The sequence below is a fragment of the Colletotrichum truncatum genome (genome assembly GCF_014235925.2).
Source record: "Colletotrichum truncatum strain CMES1059 chromosome Unknown Contig_0007, whole genome shotgun sequence".
NCBI lineage: Eukaryota > Fungi > Ascomycota > Sordariomycetes > Glomerellales > Glomerellaceae > Colletotrichum > Colletotrichum truncatum.
The window spans coordinates 1,123,166-1,140,161 of NW_027222404.1; the positions used below are offsets into that span (position 1 = coordinate 1,123,166).

General features: G+C 51.3%; 7 protein-coding genes across 7 annotated transcripts; 3 read left to right on the forward strand and 4 right to left on the reverse strand.

Moving 5' to 3' along the window:
* Positions 1-108: 108 nt before the first annotated feature.
* On the reverse strand, positions 109-1,331 carry CTRU02_210705 (major facilitator superfamily transporter; the record flags this gene model as incomplete). Its single annotated transcript, XM_070205495.1, has 3 exons — positions 109-156; positions 222-781; positions 842-1,331. 3 exons carry the CDS (start codon positions 1,329-1,331, stop codon positions 109-111), a joined length of 1,098 nt encoding a protein of 365 aa, XP_070060738.1.
* Positions 1,332-4,093: 2,762 nt separating this feature from the next.
* Positions 4,094-5,186, reverse strand: CTRU02_210706 (dihydrodipicolinate synthetase family protein; the record flags this gene model as incomplete). Its single annotated transcript, XM_036722044.1, has 3 exons — positions 4,094-4,529; positions 4,585-4,677; positions 4,732-5,186. 3 exons carry the CDS (start codon positions 5,184-5,186, stop codon positions 4,094-4,096), a joined length of 984 nt encoding a protein of 327 aa, XP_036586416.1.
* A 702-nt stretch (positions 5,187-5,888) lies between these two features.
* CTRU02_210707 (aldehyde reductase 1) lies at positions 5,889-7,303 on the forward strand (the record flags this gene model as incomplete). Its single annotated transcript, XM_070205496.1, has 7 exons — positions 5,889-5,957; positions 6,018-6,164; positions 6,225-6,329; positions 6,436-6,720; positions 6,812-6,867; positions 6,924-7,069; positions 7,125-7,303. The coding sequence occupies 7 exons, from the start codon at positions 5,889-5,891 to the stop codon at positions 7,301-7,303; spliced, it is 987 nt and encodes a 328-aa protein (XP_070060739.1).
* A 612-nt stretch (positions 7,304-7,915) lies between these two features.
* On the forward strand, positions 7,916-9,225 carry CTRU02_210708 (mandelate racemase/muconate lactonizing enzyme domain-containing protein; the record flags this gene model as incomplete). The annotated part of the gene is made up of 4 exons (XM_070205497.1): positions 7,916-8,091; positions 8,147-8,256; positions 8,309-8,420; positions 8,478-9,225. 4 exons carry the CDS (start codon positions 7,916-7,918, stop codon positions 9,223-9,225), a joined length of 1,146 nt encoding a protein of 381 aa, XP_070060740.1.
* A 131-nt stretch (positions 9,226-9,356) lies between these two features.
* Positions 9,357-12,070, reverse strand: CTRU02_210709 (uncharacterized protein; the record flags this gene model as incomplete). Its single annotated transcript, XM_036722042.1, has 11 exons — positions 9,357-9,463; positions 9,523-9,573; positions 9,629-10,061; positions 10,111-10,168; positions 10,222-10,376; positions 10,437-10,512; positions 10,569-10,722; positions 10,782-11,662; positions 11,713-11,777; positions 11,832-11,949; positions 12,006-12,070. 11 exons carry the CDS (start codon positions 12,068-12,070, stop codon positions 9,357-9,359), a joined length of 2,163 nt encoding a protein of 720 aa, XP_036586414.1.
* A 614-nt stretch (positions 12,071-12,684) lies between these two features.
* Positions 12,685-15,126, reverse strand: CTRU02_210710 (transketolase; the record flags this gene model as incomplete). The annotated part of the gene is made up of 5 exons (XM_036722041.2): positions 12,685-13,593; positions 13,647-14,164; positions 14,224-14,706; positions 14,767-14,876; positions 14,933-15,126. The coding sequence occupies 5 exons, from the start codon at positions 15,124-15,126 to the stop codon at positions 12,685-12,687; spliced, it is 2,214 nt and encodes a 737-aa protein (XP_036586413.2).
* A 603-nt stretch (positions 15,127-15,729) lies between these two features.
* Positions 15,730-16,723, forward strand: CTRU02_210711 (fructose-bisphosphate aldolase; the record flags this gene model as incomplete). The annotated part of the gene is made up of 3 exons (XM_036722040.2): positions 15,730-15,818; positions 15,878-16,257; positions 16,332-16,723. The coding sequence occupies 3 exons, from the start codon at positions 15,730-15,732 to the stop codon at positions 16,721-16,723; spliced, it is 861 nt and encodes a 286-aa protein (XP_036586412.2).
* Between the last annotated feature and the right edge of the window lie 273 nt (positions 16,724-16,996).

The window sequence follows — 16,996 nt, forward strand, 5'->3', positions numbered from 1 at the left end:
TTTGCCAAATAGGGAATGTTTCATTGTTTGGAAACGTTCTATTAAGGCCTCAAGTACTATCTATAGTTGAAGGTTTACTACGTAGCAGTCTCTAGCCATTTTTCTTTCTCAGAAGATCGCAACCGCATTTGGCGGACTAGCGACACCTCCAGGGACCTGATTCAAATGTCAGCAACATGGCCCCGAGTCATCATCACAGTCACAAACACAAAAAGACTTACTTTCAGTGGAACACTGCTGACAAAGAATGACCATCGCCCAAGCTCCTGGCACTTTGCGCTCAATGCCTCCAGATCAAACATTTCACCTATGGGAAGCCCCCATCCGCCCAAGAGCCACTGATGCAGCAATCCACCCGTCTGCATTTCCTCTTCCCACTCCTCACCCTTCCACTTGCCTCCCACCGCAGTGTGAGGACCCGCGATGGGTGCTCTCTCAAAGCTCGGTGCATCGCCGGCTACTGCTGCAAATTCAGACTCCCAAAGCCATTGCAAAACGTCCTTGGTAGGCTCTACGCCGAGGAAGTCTGGGCTCTCTCGTGCGGCAATGGCATTTTGCGCAGCCTTGTCCTTTGCGTTGTAGCCTGCTGTGAAACCTGAGCGGACGAATAATATGTCTCCAGGGCGGAAAGTGACATTTTGCTCCTTTGCAATCTGCTTCAGATGAGCGAGGGAGATTTCACTACTGGTGAAAGCATCGAGGGGAATAGAGTGCCGAGCGCAGAAGCTGGCGTAGTCGAGAAGGACTCCGCGTCCGACGATGCCACCTTTCTCAACCCAGGCTGTAAAAGGCGTTCGATTCAGCTGGGGGTGCGCGCACCGTGTCAACAGGCATTACTCACCGTCAATGCCTATGTTTTCAGGGTTGTCCAAATCTTCCTGCGTGGTGTTGTTGTAGTATCTTTTCGCTTTTTGGTATCCTTCGTGTCTCACATTAGCCACGTGGATTTCCATCTGAGACCAGAATTCCATTTTACCATAGTGTCTGAACCCATCCCACTGGCTACTACACTGCGTGTTAAAGTGTAGGATGTCGTCATTGACGGTTCTCCCCTCACCGTCAATCTTTGTGCGATTGACAAGCTTCGACTCGAACGGCGCTCGATCGAAGCTTGGTTGGGACGGGTTGTTCAGCGACCAGTCTAGTGACACCCGGTCACCGGTTCGAATTTCTGAAGCTGCGGCGGCGGCGACGACAGCAGGGGTGAGGAGGTTTAGCGCTCCCAGCTTGTCGTCTTTACCATAGAGACCCCATGCATTCCCGGGAGGTCCGTTTGGGTCCAAAGGAAGGGATGAGAAAGGCGGGCGTGAAGTGAGATTGGATGCAGACATTGTGAAAAAGATGCTATTGTACGGTGGGTTTGACGATAGGTCTTTTCCATTTAGTGAGATGACCAACTTGGGGTGAGATGACAATGAGGTGCACAGGCTGCTGAGAGGCGCTGTCGGGATGAGATGCACCGGCGTCGGCATCCACTTCTGCCACCCGGTTTCAAAGCCGCAGTGAGGCGGATTTGTGTACTGCCGCTAAAAGCCCCGAAATGTACGTGGTGGAATTTAAGATCCCGATGTTGCAACATGATGTGACTGCGCTGTTGGCTTTCTCATTCCCAACTACTCCAAACTGCAACTCGCATGTGGTTATCCGTATACTTTTCCATTCTTCCTCTTAGAAACGAGCACTTCGGATCAAGATGGTCCTCTTTCGCGGTAAATGTGCCCCGAAACTTGTGTTCTTGCAGATGATGAAATCTATAATGCAGTTCTCAAAACAGCTGCAATGTTGACCTGCAGCCTGTGCTGTGTGACGTTTCTTCATTCTTGAAGGGTGTGCAATTGATGGTTTAGCAATTTCAACCGAGTGGACTATGGTAATGCTCAGATGCAGGTTATAGTCGTCGGTGGGAATTGTAGTTTGGGAACAATAACATGCACTAATTAAGCACACTCTAAAGGCACAGCGTAAGAAATAAAGACGTAGCTTCAATTAAAATAGAGCTGCAAAGCCAGTAGCCGCATATTCAGCACGGCTAGAGGGAGTTGTTGTAAGCAAGGTCCACCTTGCAAGGCTTCTTCTAGTTTGTGTTCCCAGGGAACCAAAACGTCACAAGTACCCTCCTGATAGAGCTTGTCGCCGATTCCACAAGTATATTCCATCGATATCGTACTCGACCATGATTCGTTAAGGAGCCTGCTGACGTCAATATGTGATCACTGCATAACAAAAAGGCCGAACTGTACTTTTTGGCAGCAGATGGTATACACGTCAAACCACCAGGTGTCTAGCAACATTTGCTGTGAACGCAACGGTCGATAATCTCGCAACGATATTCGGGGTTGTTGTGGCAGTTATCGCAACCGCTGAACTGGCGGTTGAGGAGGGTCAGGGTGTTGTCGCTGTTTGGGAGAGAAGCTGCCATTGCGGTAGCTGTGGCGAGTAGTAGCACAAAGAAGGACTTCATGGTGACTTTGTTCGCATCAAAGTACGAGCGTTTAGAAGGATTACCGTGGCGTGTAAAACTTGTTGCCGGCCTTTGCTATTGGATGTTGTTTGCATTCATGGCTAGTTGATGCCCATCTTATACTTTTCTCACCCGTACGCTGGACTTCCGGTGTAGCCATCACGTTCTCCCAGTGCCATAACTCTCAGCTGAGGGAATTGCTTCTTTTTGTTAATTCGAGTTATGAAGCCCGAAAATATTTATTCAGTTACGCGTAGAGGCTGGCAAACTTTTATGTAAGGCCTTGGCATGTAACCTGACGATCACTTACTTCTAAGACTACCTGAGTAAGTGGGCTAGAAAATAAACTCGGCGAGAAGAGGGTCCGGTGCAACTAGATGATATAGTAGATAGTTGGTCTCCATTTTGTCTGCTTATCAGATCATCAGATTACTTTTAAGGTTTACCATTTTTTCCCTCATCCTGTAGTAAGCGGCATGTCGGGAACCAGAGTCAATACGATCCGATGAAAGACATATTCTTCTCGGCAATCATAAGAGAGGCAATTCACAATATTATTTCAGCTTAAAAACCCTCAAGATGTATATTTACGCAGTGGCATGTATCTGTTGTCATTTCCATTTCTTCAACATTTTGCCCCCTCAATTGGTATTGCCTGTGGAGCAAGGACGGCGAGCACAATAGTGCTAAAGTATTAAGACAAAAAGTGTACTTCCTGTTGCTAAAGCGAAGCTGAGGTTATTATTTCCATCACGTAATTGCCCGACTTTAGTTGATTGTTCTCGACTAAAAAGTCGTAAGAGTACCGAGTGATTTCGGCCACATGGTTAAGAAAAAGATGCGATATTCGCACCACACAAGATGACGTCCTAAACGTAGGTACAAGTACAAAGACATTTAAAAGGCTGCAAATGATCTTTTGGTACAGTATTCTTCAGACGGGTTCTAACGACAATCATAATTAAGCGGCAAACTTGAGCGGATACAGCTACCATTCGACTTTTCTAATCTTGCTGTTGATAGTCCCGAGATCCACACAGACGTGAGCGCCACACCGAACGTACCAGCCACAGCCATTATTGGAAGAGTACGAAAGGCACGCACCATAAGAAATAATATTCAAGACGAAAAGCAGATAAAATCGATTCTGAAAAACAAAGACAGCAAAATTTCATGAGATTGGCAAAAGAAATTCCGGAACGGGGAATTGAACCCCGAGCCTGACGGAGCCCTCGCATGAGAGCGTCAAATGTTGACCATTACACCATTCCGGATCTTGTTATACCAGAGGCTGCCTAATTGGGACTGATATTGTGCCCCACCGATGGCGGGGTAACTAACCCAGCTCCCCGCCTTTCTTCCCGTTACCCCTCCAAACACAGTAGAAGACGCTGAGCTGCTGAATTTTATGGTGTCCTTACAGCGGCCGAACAGAGAGTACTCTAACATAGGAAACCGTCTTTATCATCTTTCGGGATCTCCATTTGATTAGGAAAACTCTGGCTGGTTTTTAATTGTCAATCCCCTCAACACATTGCATCCGTCATTTCATCTCAATTGAAGTTGTGCACATTCATGGCCAAATCATCATGTATTCATAATCAACCCGCTAGCTATGCAGTGGCAAGGAATTTACAGGGAGCTCTCAATCTTGTCAATGTCCGACAGCAGGAGAGCCTCGAGAGACTTCCACGTGGCCTCGGGCAGACGGCCCTTGAGGGGCAGACGGCCGCCCTCGAGAGCGCCGAAGCCGGCCTTCTGGATGATCCCCTCGCGGATGCCGATGATGCCGGTCTTGCCGATGAAGTCCTCGGCGCGGGAGACGGCGTACTGCAGGCGCTGGACCTCCTCGAGGGTGCCCTGCTCGACGGGGCGCTTCTCGGCGAGGGCGAACAGGCGGGAGACGGTCTTGGGGTAGAACGCGGCGAGGCCGTCGATGACGCCGGCGGCGCCGAAGAGGACGATGGGGGCGAGCTGCTGGCCGAAACCGCTGTAGACGCGGAACTTGGAGTGGTCGATGCGCGGGTCGGAGGAGACTTGGATGTGGAGGGAGACGTTGCCGTGGGACCTGGTCCAGTTAGAATCAAACAACTTCAGGAAAAGATGGCTAGATAAAATCTTACATCTTGCAACCGACAATGTTGGGGTGCTGGGCAAGGTCCTTGTAGGTGTCGGGCTCGACGAGGACGTTGTTGGTGACGCCGGGGTAGTTGTAACTGGAGTTTTAAGTCAGCTCATCTCTTCTCGCCTAAAGAATAAGATGCACTCACATGAGAATGGGCAGAGGGCTCTTGTCGGCGATGAGGTTGTACCACTCCTTAATGTTCTCCTGGTTCGCGGCAGTGCCGAAGTAGCCAGGAACAAGAACGAGACCCCATTGGGCGCCGGCCTTGGCGTAGTCCTCGAGCCACTCGAGGGTCTCGTCAACACCGTTGGTGAGAACACCGGCCATGATGGGGTAGTCGGGGAAACCGGCCTCCTCAAGGCCCTTCTTGACACCCGCAACGAGCTCAATGCGCTCGGCCTTGTTCAGGTGAATGGCCTCACCGGTCGAGCCGAGGAGAACCAGACCGCGGATGCCATTCTTGGCCAGGTAGACGCTGTGCTTGATCTGCGTCTCGACGTCGACCTTGGGCTGGAGGGACCCCGCGGAGGCAGATGCGGGGTGGAAAAAGGTTGGGACAGGGACGAAGACGCCCGTGGGGGGAACTCTGGCACCGGACATTGTGAATGTGTTAATGGGGGGTATGATGATGATGATGAGAAAAGAAACAAGAAAGATTGTGCTCTCGAACTGGCCACGAGAATGCTGGGTATCACTTTTTTTTTTGCTGCAAACAAAGATCAGACCAGACCTCCTTTCTCTGTCAGACGGAATTTTTGTTGGACACCACCCCTCAATTTTACATTGCGCGATGGGACACCTCTCTCAGCCACCGGTCTCGGTCTCCTCGGCAAAGGCGCGAGGCAAGTTGCGCTCCGATCCACATGGATGGCGTTTCTCGGGGTGTGATGACGCGGGGGTGGGGACTCGTTGCACAAAAAGGGGGCTTGCGCGGGGAACGTCCCGTTGTCGATGTTTCTGGCCCACCGGCGTTTCGGACATGATCGGCTACATGCGCGGCACCTCCAGCCCAGCGCCGGAAAAGAGGTTGACTAATGCCTTCTCCGTACACGGATGCCACTGCGACCCCTCAGTGCGTCCCGTGAGTACGGAAACATTGCAGGACGTTGGCGACTGACGACAGCCTCAAGTTGGGGATATAAGAGGCCTGTGACAATTTTATTCATGATTTTTCAGAGTGTGACATATGACAACATTAAACGCGGATAACAGCCTTTTTCTAAATTAGTTCTTCTCACTTGTACAAGCACACACATCCGTAAAACGGCAAACGTAACTCCCCTGAAAAGCTACTCTGCAAACATGCCTCTTCCTACCTCTTTCAAGCTCCTTTCGGGACACGAGATCCCGGCGGTTGGCCTGGGTACTTGGGTAGGAAGCTGTCAGCCAGCCCATTATCAGATCCGAAGCTGACAGACGTGATGTGTGTAGCAATCCAAGCCCAATGAGGTCAAGAACGCCGTTGAGCACGCTTTGAAGAACGGCTACCGCCACATTGATGCTGCTGCTGTTTACGACAACGAGAAGGAGGTCGGTGCCGGTCTCAAGGCCTCTGGCGTTGACAGGAAAGACATTTTCGTAAGTTCATTTAACAGACTTTTCTAAAAATGTATCGAGCGGCTAACCCCCTTGTCTCAGATCACCAGCAAGCTCTGGAACACCCACCACAAGGCCGAGGATGTCGAGACCGCGCTAGACATCACCCTCGCCGACCTGCAGACCGACTACGTTGACCTGTACTTGGTAAGAAGAAGACCCTCACTCTTCCGGGCCCCAGGAGACCCCCCCCCCCCTTTCCCCCACAAGCTTTGACGGTGACCCCGCCTAACGCAAGAATGTCGTGCATTAGATTCACTGGCCCGTGTCCTTCAGAAAGGAGAACGACACCAACCGCTTCCCCCTGCACCCCGTGACCGAGGCGGTTGATGTCATTGATGTGCCCATCGCCGAGACCTGGAAGGCCATGGAAGACCTTGTCAAGAAGGGCAAGATCAGGTCCATTGGTGTCTCCAACTTCACCCGTGAGAAGATTGAGGAGCTGTGGAAGACGGCCGAGATCAAGCCGGCCGTAAACCAGATCGAGGCACACCCGTACCTGCAGCAGCCTGACCTTCTGGCCTGGTCCAAGGAGAACGTGAGTTAACAAGCCACCCGGAGTGAGAGAGAGAGAGAGAGATCTGGGGGGGTTGCATAGTGCCGGGTTCGCTAATCTGGGGTAAATGCAGGGTATTGTGGTCACGGCTTACAGCCCCCTTGCCAACAACATCTACAACTTGCCTCGGTAAGTGGCATATCTGTACAGCGCCAAGAGAACTGGGCAGCTAACAACAAGAGCAGTGCCGTTGACGACCCCACCATTCACGAGCTCGCAAAGTCTTTGGGCAAGGAGCCCGCACAGGTCCTTATCAGCTGGGCTGTCCAGAGAGGAACTGTCGTTCTCCCCAAGTCTGTTACTCCTTCAAGAATTGAGCAGAACTTTGAAGGTGAGAACAATTCACACAAGAAGAGTAACTATCACAGTTGCTAACTTAATCACAGTGTTTGAGCTCCCCAAGGACGTTTTTGAGAAGATCAACTCCCTTGACAGAAACCACCGCTACAACTTCCCTGCCCGTCTCGGTCAAGACATCTTCGGTGAGTCTGACCCGGAGACGCTGAAGAAGGCAGTGGAGACATGGGTGGCACAGCAGAAGAAGATTAGAGCAGGTACCGCATGAAAGAAAGTCCCATAGTAAAAAAATGTGTGTATTAGAGAGTTAGAAAGCCCCTTTACAGATAGAATCGGGGGGCAATGGAGGGCAATGGAGGGCAATGGATATGAAAGACATGGAAATACAATGAACCACCAATCACAAGTCTCCAATTCTCGGTGAAGCTTTTCCGTGTCACCTTTTCCTCACCGAGCGGAAAAGGTCACACCGAGACCCCCGCATCCAGCCGTTGCCCCTCTGTAACGATTCGGGTGAGGGTAAACCGAACCCCGCATTGACCCTGCTATTGCCCCACTTGCCGCTTAGGGCCGGCTAAGGTACTTCCTTCCGATGGAGATGGCTGCGGAGTCGGACAGGATTGAGGAGACGGCTCGGCGTGCTTCCGGACTATGTTCCGATAGTCGCATCCAACTCCGTCAACTCCGTCAAAGACCCGCTTCCTCACAGTAATAATAGTTCACGATTGCCTCAAGAGAAGGGCAATAAGGAAGTACTCACAAACTCAGTCCTATCTGTATTCACTCCATCTCAACGCGATCCATCGCTTGAGTTCTGATTCTTTCTTCCCCTTCTTAATAACCCCTCACCTAACGTCGCATTACCCCACACAAGCTCATCATGGGTAAAATCGCAAAGATGGAGTACTTCCGGGTGCCACCCAGGTGGCTGTTCGTAAAAATCACGGACGAGGCCGGCAATGTTGGTTGGGGTGAGGCGTCATTGGAGGGACACACCCAAGCTGTCGAGGGATGTCTTGATGCTTGGTTTGAGAGATACAGTGGCATGGAGGCGGAGTACGTTGTCCTGGCAAGAATGGATTGATGTACTCTTGGTGCTAACCGTTGGCAGTGATATTGAGCACATCTGGCAAATGTCCTGGCGGACGACTTTCTACAGAGGTGGCCCGGTGTTCATGAGCGCTCTGGCAGGCATTGACATTGCCTTGTGGGACTTGAAGGGTCAGTAAAGTACCCTGAAGTCACGAATTTTACAAACTAACCTTCTTTATAGCACGGAAGCTGGGTCTTCCCATCTGGCAGCTGCTTGGCGGAAAGGTGAGGGACAAGCTCAAGGTGTATGCCTGGATTGGCGGTGACCGGCCAAATGACGTCGAGAAGCAAGCGTTAGTGAACTCAACCACAACAATTGATGCCCATGAAGATGCTAACTAGGAAGATAGGCTCGCAAGAAAAGAGCAAGGTTTCAAGGCTGTCAAGATGAACGGCACCGAGGATCTCGGCTGGCTCGACTCACCGGACGCTCTGGATGCTGCCGTTGAGCGAGTCAAGGCCGTCAAGGCCCTTGGCATGGATGCCGGTGTTGATTTCCACGGCCGTGTGCACAAGCCTATGGCAAAGCAACTCGCCAAGGCTCTTGAGCCCCATCGCCCCCTTTTCATCGAAGAGCCCCTTCTCTCGGAGCACCTGGGCGGCATTAAAGAGATCAGCGGCCTTACTTCTATCCCCATTGCTCTCGGAGAGCGTCTCCACAGCCGTTGGGATGTAAAGCCGTTCTTGGAGGCTGGATGCGTTGATATTCTGCAGCCTGATATCTCTCACGTCGGTGGTATCTCTGAGATGCGCCGTATCGCCGCCATGGCCGAGGCGTACGATGTTGCCCTGGCACCCCACTGCCCTCTTGGCCCTATTGCCCTTGCTGCCAACGTGCAAGTTGATCTTGCCTCTCCCAACTTTGTCATCCAGGAGATGAGCTTGGGTATCCACTACAACAGCACCGGCCAGGACTTGACGAGTTACACCAAGAACCCCGAGGTCTGGAAGGTCACAGATGGATACATTGATCTTCTCACCGGACCCGGATTGGGCATTGAGATTGACGAGGACCAGGTCCGTGAGTTATCCAAGGACGCCAAGGCGTGGGTGAGCCCTGGATTCATTGGACCTGGAGGTGAGATTAGAGAGTGGTAGATTATATCATGTACCATAAACGCGCAAGCATATATTATTCCCAGCAAAACACATTTATACATTAAAACGCATTCTGTATGACACTGTCTAATGTGGCAATGCTTCTGCACACTGTGAAGAGTTCAGATGCCTCAAGGAGCTTTTTGCAGGCCCTCGTGCTTTACAACCCAGCCGGCATCGGTTGGGAATCCTGGAGCGTCGCCTTCCGAACCTTGCCACCCAGCTGCCATGTACGCGACTAAGCCATTGTTAGCAATCCATGTGGTTTTGAACCAAGTTGAGCAAACCAAAGCTTACCTGCGTAGAGAAATCCGGCGTTGCCAGGCATGAAAGGTGGAGGCGTGCCACCTGCAAAAGTCAGCCACTAAGTCACACCAAAAACAGAGGAAACTTGAAAACTTACCGTCACCCCCTCTTATGGCAAAACCGGCATCGTCAAACTTCCAGTAACTGTACGCCGTCAAGTGGTAGATGGCTCGCTTAGGGTTGCCGATCCGGGCGGAGTTGATTGCAAGCACAGGCCGTCCCCATCCGCGGATCTTCTGGTCCGTCCAGACCTCCCAGACCTTGTCAGCCGTTTTCAAGGCCACCTCGGGATCGACAGCGGGCGTGTCTGGGAGCATTCCCTGCATCATGATGAGACTGCGCGGGTCGCCGTTGAGCTCTGGGTCGTTCCACCAGGTGCTGTTGACTCCTTCGTAAACAGCGTAGCGTCCGTCCACTTGGGGAGGAGGGGCAAGATTCTCCGCTACAGTGGTCCAACTCTCTGGGACCGACTGGCCCAGTCTCTTCTTCCATTCGCGGGCTTTGTCAAGTCCGTATCTCCAGTATGCGATCTGTACGGATATAAGCCATGAACATCATATTTGGGGTTGGTTATCTTACCTCATAAGCCAAGTTGAGAGTCTGCAGAGGAGGTGTGTTTTCGGTGACACCATATGAACTGGATAATCAATCGTCAGCTTTGTCTTCATGCCAACCAAAAATGAAGCTTACGGTGGACCCAAGTCATAATGACCCGAGCTTTGGTTAAACCAGGCGTATGATGCCATGTAGTCGGCGGCCGCCGTAATCACCTCGTCCCACTGCTTCAGAGTGTCTTCAGTTGGCGAGGACTGATATGCCAACTCCGCCAAGTACATTGTGTGTGGCTGTAAATATTAGTAAAGCCTCTCTTGAAAGGAGTACCGCGCACGGAAATGGTCACCCACCTGTTGCCATAGGAGAAGACCGTTAATACCTCCTGGGGAGCTAACACCAGTGATGAGTTCGGTCATCTTGGGCCACCTAGGACGTTGTGTTAGCCGGGGACATATTGGCGCTGATGTAACAAGGACACCCACCTAGCTCCCTCCCAGCCCATTGCCTTAGCCCTGGCAAAGGAAGACGGCAAAAGAGTTTGGTAAAGCTGAGGGAAGATATTGTCAAAGTACTTCTTACGACCCCAAGTAACCCAGTGGGCATTATGCCAGACAACCATTTCCATATGGAATTTGCCTAACATCTGTTAGCGGCCACTTTCAAGCTTTGGACTTGAATCGCTCAAAATAACTTACCATACCAGCCATTGTTCATCAGGCCGCTCTCCTGAGGTGACTGACCAGACGCAGCACTGTTGACACGGACATGATACTGTGACAAAATAATACGTCGCTGCAACTCCGTAGCGTTGGGGTTGGACGAGAGGGTAAGGTCGACAAAGCCACCTTCAGTCCAGTAATCGTGCCATCCAACGACATTGCGCTTCTGAATCTCCGACGGAACTTCAGGCTCCCGGCGGTCAGGCGAGAAATGCGCCGTGAAAACGAACGAAGAAGCAGAGCTATCCGGAGTGGACAGCGTGTAACGATGAGCAGTAACTTTGTTGGAGCCTTCAGGTTCGTCTCTGGTGAGTTCGAGCGGGGCGTCGATGGGCCATCGCAAGTTGACGTAGTACTTCGTCTCTTGTAGCTCGTGGTAGATGTGCGCCAGATCCGGTCGCCCACAGCTCTTGACAATGCGAGTGGTGTGGTTCAAGGGGAAGTCGTAGACACCCGCAAATACCTCATACTTGTACTTGGTCGTGTGGATGGGCGGGTATGGGAAGTCAAGCTCAACCTGGAGGTCGCCGGAAGAGAGGAGACTGGAGTCGATCTGGAAGGTGACGGCGTCCGTGTCAAAATCACCCTGAGTGACCACTTTCACGGTCTCCCCAGCGACTTTGAAGGTCGAAGTGACGATTCCACTCCATAGCTCCAGCTCTTGCTTAGGATCTGTGATTTTGTCTGCCGAAAGGGTAGCCCCCTTGTACTTAAGACCGATGCGTCCCAGGTTGATGCGGTTCGGGTTCCCGATCAGCCATTGGGAGACTTCGGGAAGCTTGGAGTCGGGGATATCGTAGGAGACGTTCCGGCCGTGAGTCAATCTGGGCACGCCAGTGTAGTCGCTGAGTTTTTCGCTGCAGGTTTGGTCAGCACGACTGTTACAAGAGGTATGAGGTTGAATTACCCGTTTGTTGGCAACGAGTCATTGTGCCAGGCCCAGCTTGATAAGGTGTTGAATGGCAAAAAAGTCTACAAGACCTGTTAGCTGCAGCCATATCACCCGGAGATGATTATGTATCTCACCTGCATACCCGTGCTGTCGACATTGAACGCAAAGTTTCCATTGCCTACTTGCAACGGCGTCGTCTCATTGTTGATCAGGTTGGTGCGAACGACATTGAATTGCGAAACAATTCTTTGTCTACGTCCAATTGATCAGTATTGTAGTCAATTGAAAGCTGAAAATCAACAGCCTACCTGTCAATCTTCCCGAAGGCCAGCGCCGGCAGCAAAGCGACGTAGACCAATGCCTTGAGAGCCATGATGACAGCTTCAGATTTCGGACGCAGCAGCCTCTGTCCCACAGCTGATGCTACAGCGTCCTTCACAGGGAAGGTGATTTCCTTGCGGTTTTGTAGCAATTTACCCGGAATAATTACCGGTACGAATTCCTCCACACGGAGGACAACCCGGGGGAAACGGGGCCATACATAGACCGTAACCCCTCTCGTTTCCCAGCATTATGGTTCGTGACGTCGGATGCGGCTATAATTAGCCCGAGGCCTTCAGAAGGATCATGAGAAATTAGGAAGTTGATGTGAAGTGCGACCTCTGCCACTGGTGAAAGAAGAGAGATCTGCGGCGGGGAGAATGCGGAGGAGGACAAGGTACCCCCGACCATGGAACTCCGCCCCTGAAGCTTCTTGCATTTAGGCTACGCGCGGGGAACCTTGGCTTACCTCGTATCGTTCGATTTCTGCGGCCTACAAAGATCTCTGGGTCATGTTGACTGGGTGTTGTACGTGTTTATCATTTTGTAGTCGAGGTACATACAATGATGGAATAACGTGAAATAATGGAGATTGAAATGTCATGTTTCTTTATATTCATACCGAATTATCATAGGGTTCGTTTAATATGCCAGTAAAATGCCAATCTAGTGTTCAAACCCAACGCCCAAAGGACCATTCAAGTCTCTGAAATCACCCCGCAAAACCTCAATGCCATCTCTCTTAACTTCCTCAACGAGCTCCTTAATCTTGGGTGCCATTCTCGTTGGCTTGAATCCGAAGTAGTCGTACGCCGCCTTGGAGGGCAAACTCTTACCGAACCGGCGCATCGAGAAGGACGCATCTGCGTAACGCTCCCATCCATTCGCGGCATAAGCCTCAATGACTACAGTCGGCTTGCCCGCCCGCGGCTTAAGCACAGACTGCTTGTATTCCCGGGACTGCTGTTCGAAGAGGCGCGGGCAAGGGAAGGAGACAACCCGGGCCTTGACGCCATCCTTCTCGAGCAGATCTTTGGTCTCCATTGTGAATCCCATTTCTGAGCCGACACCGATAAGAGTGACATCGAAGTCGTCGTTCTCAACAAAGACGTACGCGCCCTTGGCAACACCCTCACGCGATGAGTATTGGGGGTACTGCGTCAGGTTCTGACGGGATAGGGAAATAATGGTAGGTGTTTCTGTCGCATTGATGGCGGTGATGAAAGCGCCGGCAACCTCTTCCGAGTCGCACGGACGAATGTAGAGAGTGTTGGGCATGGCGCGGTAGAGCGCAGGCAGGGCGATGGGCTGATGCGTAGGTCCATCCTCTCCTGTGCCGATGCTGTCGTGGGTGGCGATATGGATCTGCTGGAGGCCTTGGAGGGCGGCCATACGGACGGCTGGCGCCGCGTAAAGATAGAACATGAAGAATGAACTGGTAATAGGAAGGAAAGTGCCTTTCCTAAAGGCAGCGAGGCCGTTAGAGATGGCACACATGGCGTGCTCTCGAATACCATAGTGGATATAGCGGCCACTGTAGTTACCGTTCAAGTTGCATGCAGTTCGCAGTTCAGGCTATGACACGATGTCAGTACTCGACGACAATAAGCCCAACTAGGACAACTTACAGATTGAAAGTCAACCTTCTGGTTGTAGGCGACGTTGCACGACGGCGTCAGGTCCGCTGTGCCGATGAGGAAATTCTTCATCTTCTCGCCCAGGGGGTTGCCTACGATACCCGCAGACTTGCGAGAGGCGGTAGGGGCCGTTGGCAGTTCGTCCTTGCTGGGAATGTACTTGGTCCAGTCGTCCGGCATCTTACCATCCACGCGGAGTTTGAACTCAGCAGCGAGTTCAGGGTGCTTTTCTGTGTACTTTTGAATAGTTGCAGACCATTCATTTTCGTAGGTCTTTCCGCGCTCAATAGAATCGGCAAAGAACTCGTAAACATCCTTGGGGATGGTGAAATGGTCATCGGGGTTCAGGCCGAAACTCTTTTTAATGTTTGCAACATCATCGACACCGAGGGCTGCACCGTGGGTCTTTGCGTCGCCAGCCTTCACTGAGCCGAAGCCGATCGTGGTGCGGATGTTGATAAAGGTAGGGCGATCGCTGCTTCGCGCAGCAATAAGGGCGTTGGCAATAGCTGTGAATAGCGTTGTTAGCAAGACTGCCTTCAAGCATAACTGGGGATTGGCAACCTACCAGCGACGTTGGAGTTTCCGTCGAGCACCTCGAGAACGTTCCATCCCGTTGCCCTCATCTTGGCGTTAATATCTTCTGTGTTCGCAACATCGGCCGTTCCGTCGCATGTGATTGAGTTGTTGTCGTAGATGATGCAGAGGTTGTTCAGCTTCCAGTGCCCGGCCAAGGACACAGCCTCAAGACCAACACCTTCCTGCAAACACGCGTCGCCAATCATGCACCATGTCATGTTGTTGACAACCTCAAACCCAGGCTGGTTATAAGTAGCTGCAAGGTTCTTTGTGGCCATCGCAAGGCCAACGGCGTTGGCCACACCCTGACCGAGGGGTCCTGTTGTGACTTCGACGCCTTCGTTTTCAATCTCCGGGTGACCAGGGCACAGCGAATCAGTCTTGTCGGAGTGGTAAGACTTCAGTTGGTCTATTGTCATGCTCTTGACGCCAACAAGGTGCATGAAGAGATATTGCCACAGGCAAGCATGGCCTTCCCGTTGTCAGCTCGTCGGCCTCCTAGAGCAGCCTGCATTCTTCCATGGAAACATACCGTTAGAGAGAACGAACCGATCCCGGTTGAAGTACTCGCAATTGCTGGGGGAGTACTTCATAACGTATTTGTAAAGGGCAATACCGATGGCTGCCATGCCCATGGCAGAGCTATTTGATACATGTTAAAATTGAACGTCAGAGCAATATGTTGGTATCTTGCTTACCCTGGATGACCGCCATTGAATTGCTGGCAAAGGTCGGCAATGAAGGCTCGGAACACCTTCAACACTCTGTCATGTTTGTCGGAGCTCTCAAACTCGAGATCATTAACCGCAGGCACGCCGTGAACATTCGTGACATTGGGCTTGACAGGCAAGCCCTCAGTAGCCTTCTCGTAAAGTTCCAATGACGGCGCCATGTTGTCTGATGAAAGGAATCTTGTGTTGTACAGTATTAGAGGCTTCGATACACCCTTGAGAACACCTAGAGCCAGCCCTGCGGCAGCGCGGCCTCCCCTTATACCCCATCGCGACTCAATCGGTGATACAAGACCGGTGCACTGTCGCGTGGAGATGGCAAAGCGAGACGACATGCCCCGCGTTTGTCGTCGTGCGGGTTGACGTCCGATGCGACGCCAAAACGCCGCCCATGGGGAACAATGCCCAGCGTGGAGATGTCTGGAGATCCATGATCCAGTCATCTTGAGACGGAGGCAAGTCCGTTTCTCCCTTTCGCCCTCGACCTAGCTTAGGCGGAGTAGAGGCGACAAACCTCGAAGCGAGGTGGCAGTCCGTGCCACTCTGGAAGGACAGGGATGGTCTCGTCTCGAGGCTAGTGAACCCTCATTAGGAATAGGTGATGTCGCACAACCCGAAGGGCTCGCGACGGGGTACTAGTGAAATTGGAACTGAGTAGAATAGGTCTCCAGTCAATGGAAGTCGATATGCAGTTTCATAATACGTTGGTCTACCATGCTTTCAAACCGAATCGATTTACTTCTCAACCCTGTCAAGTAGCAAACATGGCGGCCTTTGAACCCAGCAAGAACCGCACAATTCAGATTCTCCAGGCGGCAAAGGCTGGAAATTACGGTGTGCTTGCTGCCATTTCGTAAGTGCAACCTTTCAGTTTCTTTTCAACTTGCACCGGTTTCTAAGTCGCTATTCCAGTTACAACATTGAGCATCTTACAGCTCTTGTACGTGCTGCTGAAGCGAAGCGATCACCATTGATCTTGCTACTATTTCCTTCAACAGTTGAGCAGCTGCCGACATTAGCGTGGGCAGCTGCTGCGGCAGTCAAATCAGCAACGGTACCACTATCTCTTCATCTGGACCATGCACAGAATGAGGCTCAGATCAGAGATGTCGCCGCCAAGCTTCCTTTTGATTCCATCATGGTTGACATGAGCCATTACGACCATGAGGAAAATCTTGCCAAGACAAAGGTACTGACAAGGGTTTGCCATGAGCGTGGGATTGCAGTTGAGGCTGAAAGTGGTCGCATCAATGGTGGTGAAGAAGGAATCGCTGATACTGGTGACCTGGAAGGTAGGCAGATTCTCATTTGCAGTTCTTTCCATGGACTGTAAACCAAAACTAAGCGCGATTGCTGATCTTTTTAGCCCTATTCACAACTCCTAGCGAGGTAGAGGACTTCATCGCTGCAGAAATTGACCTCCTCGCCCCTAGTGTTGGAAACATTCACGGCGACTATGGTCCTGCGGGGCCACAACTTGACTATGAACGGCTCTCGGCTGTAAACAAGCAGATCGAAGGGCGAGTTCTCATGGCTCTTCATGGTACAAATGATTTCAGCCAAGAGGTCATGAGTAAATGCATTAGTAATGGTGCACTCAAGCTTAACGTCAATAAGTTGTTATTGGAATCCTGGAACGAGCACTTGAAGCACAATGCCCATAAGCCGTTGACGCAGTTAATGGATGATGGTATGGACATTCTGCAAGCTGAAACAGAACGCTGGATGGATTTCTGTGGAAGTAGTGGTAAAGCTTAATTATGTAAAGACAAGAAAAAACAATTGAAGCACAAACCAAAGAAGCCCCAGAGTCTCCTATCTTCATGACGTGTGCATAGTAACTACATGCTTCTTTGTCTCTTTCAGTCGTGTCAGGTCATACAGACCTTTGATTAGTCGCTCTTGTAGCCTCTTTTCATGGCATGAGAGGATTGACGATATAGTGACTTCATCAGCGTCGATTCGAAATGCTCATATCAGGTCTACCTAACATGTTTAACACCTACAACTCTACATTCAACCTCAAACAAC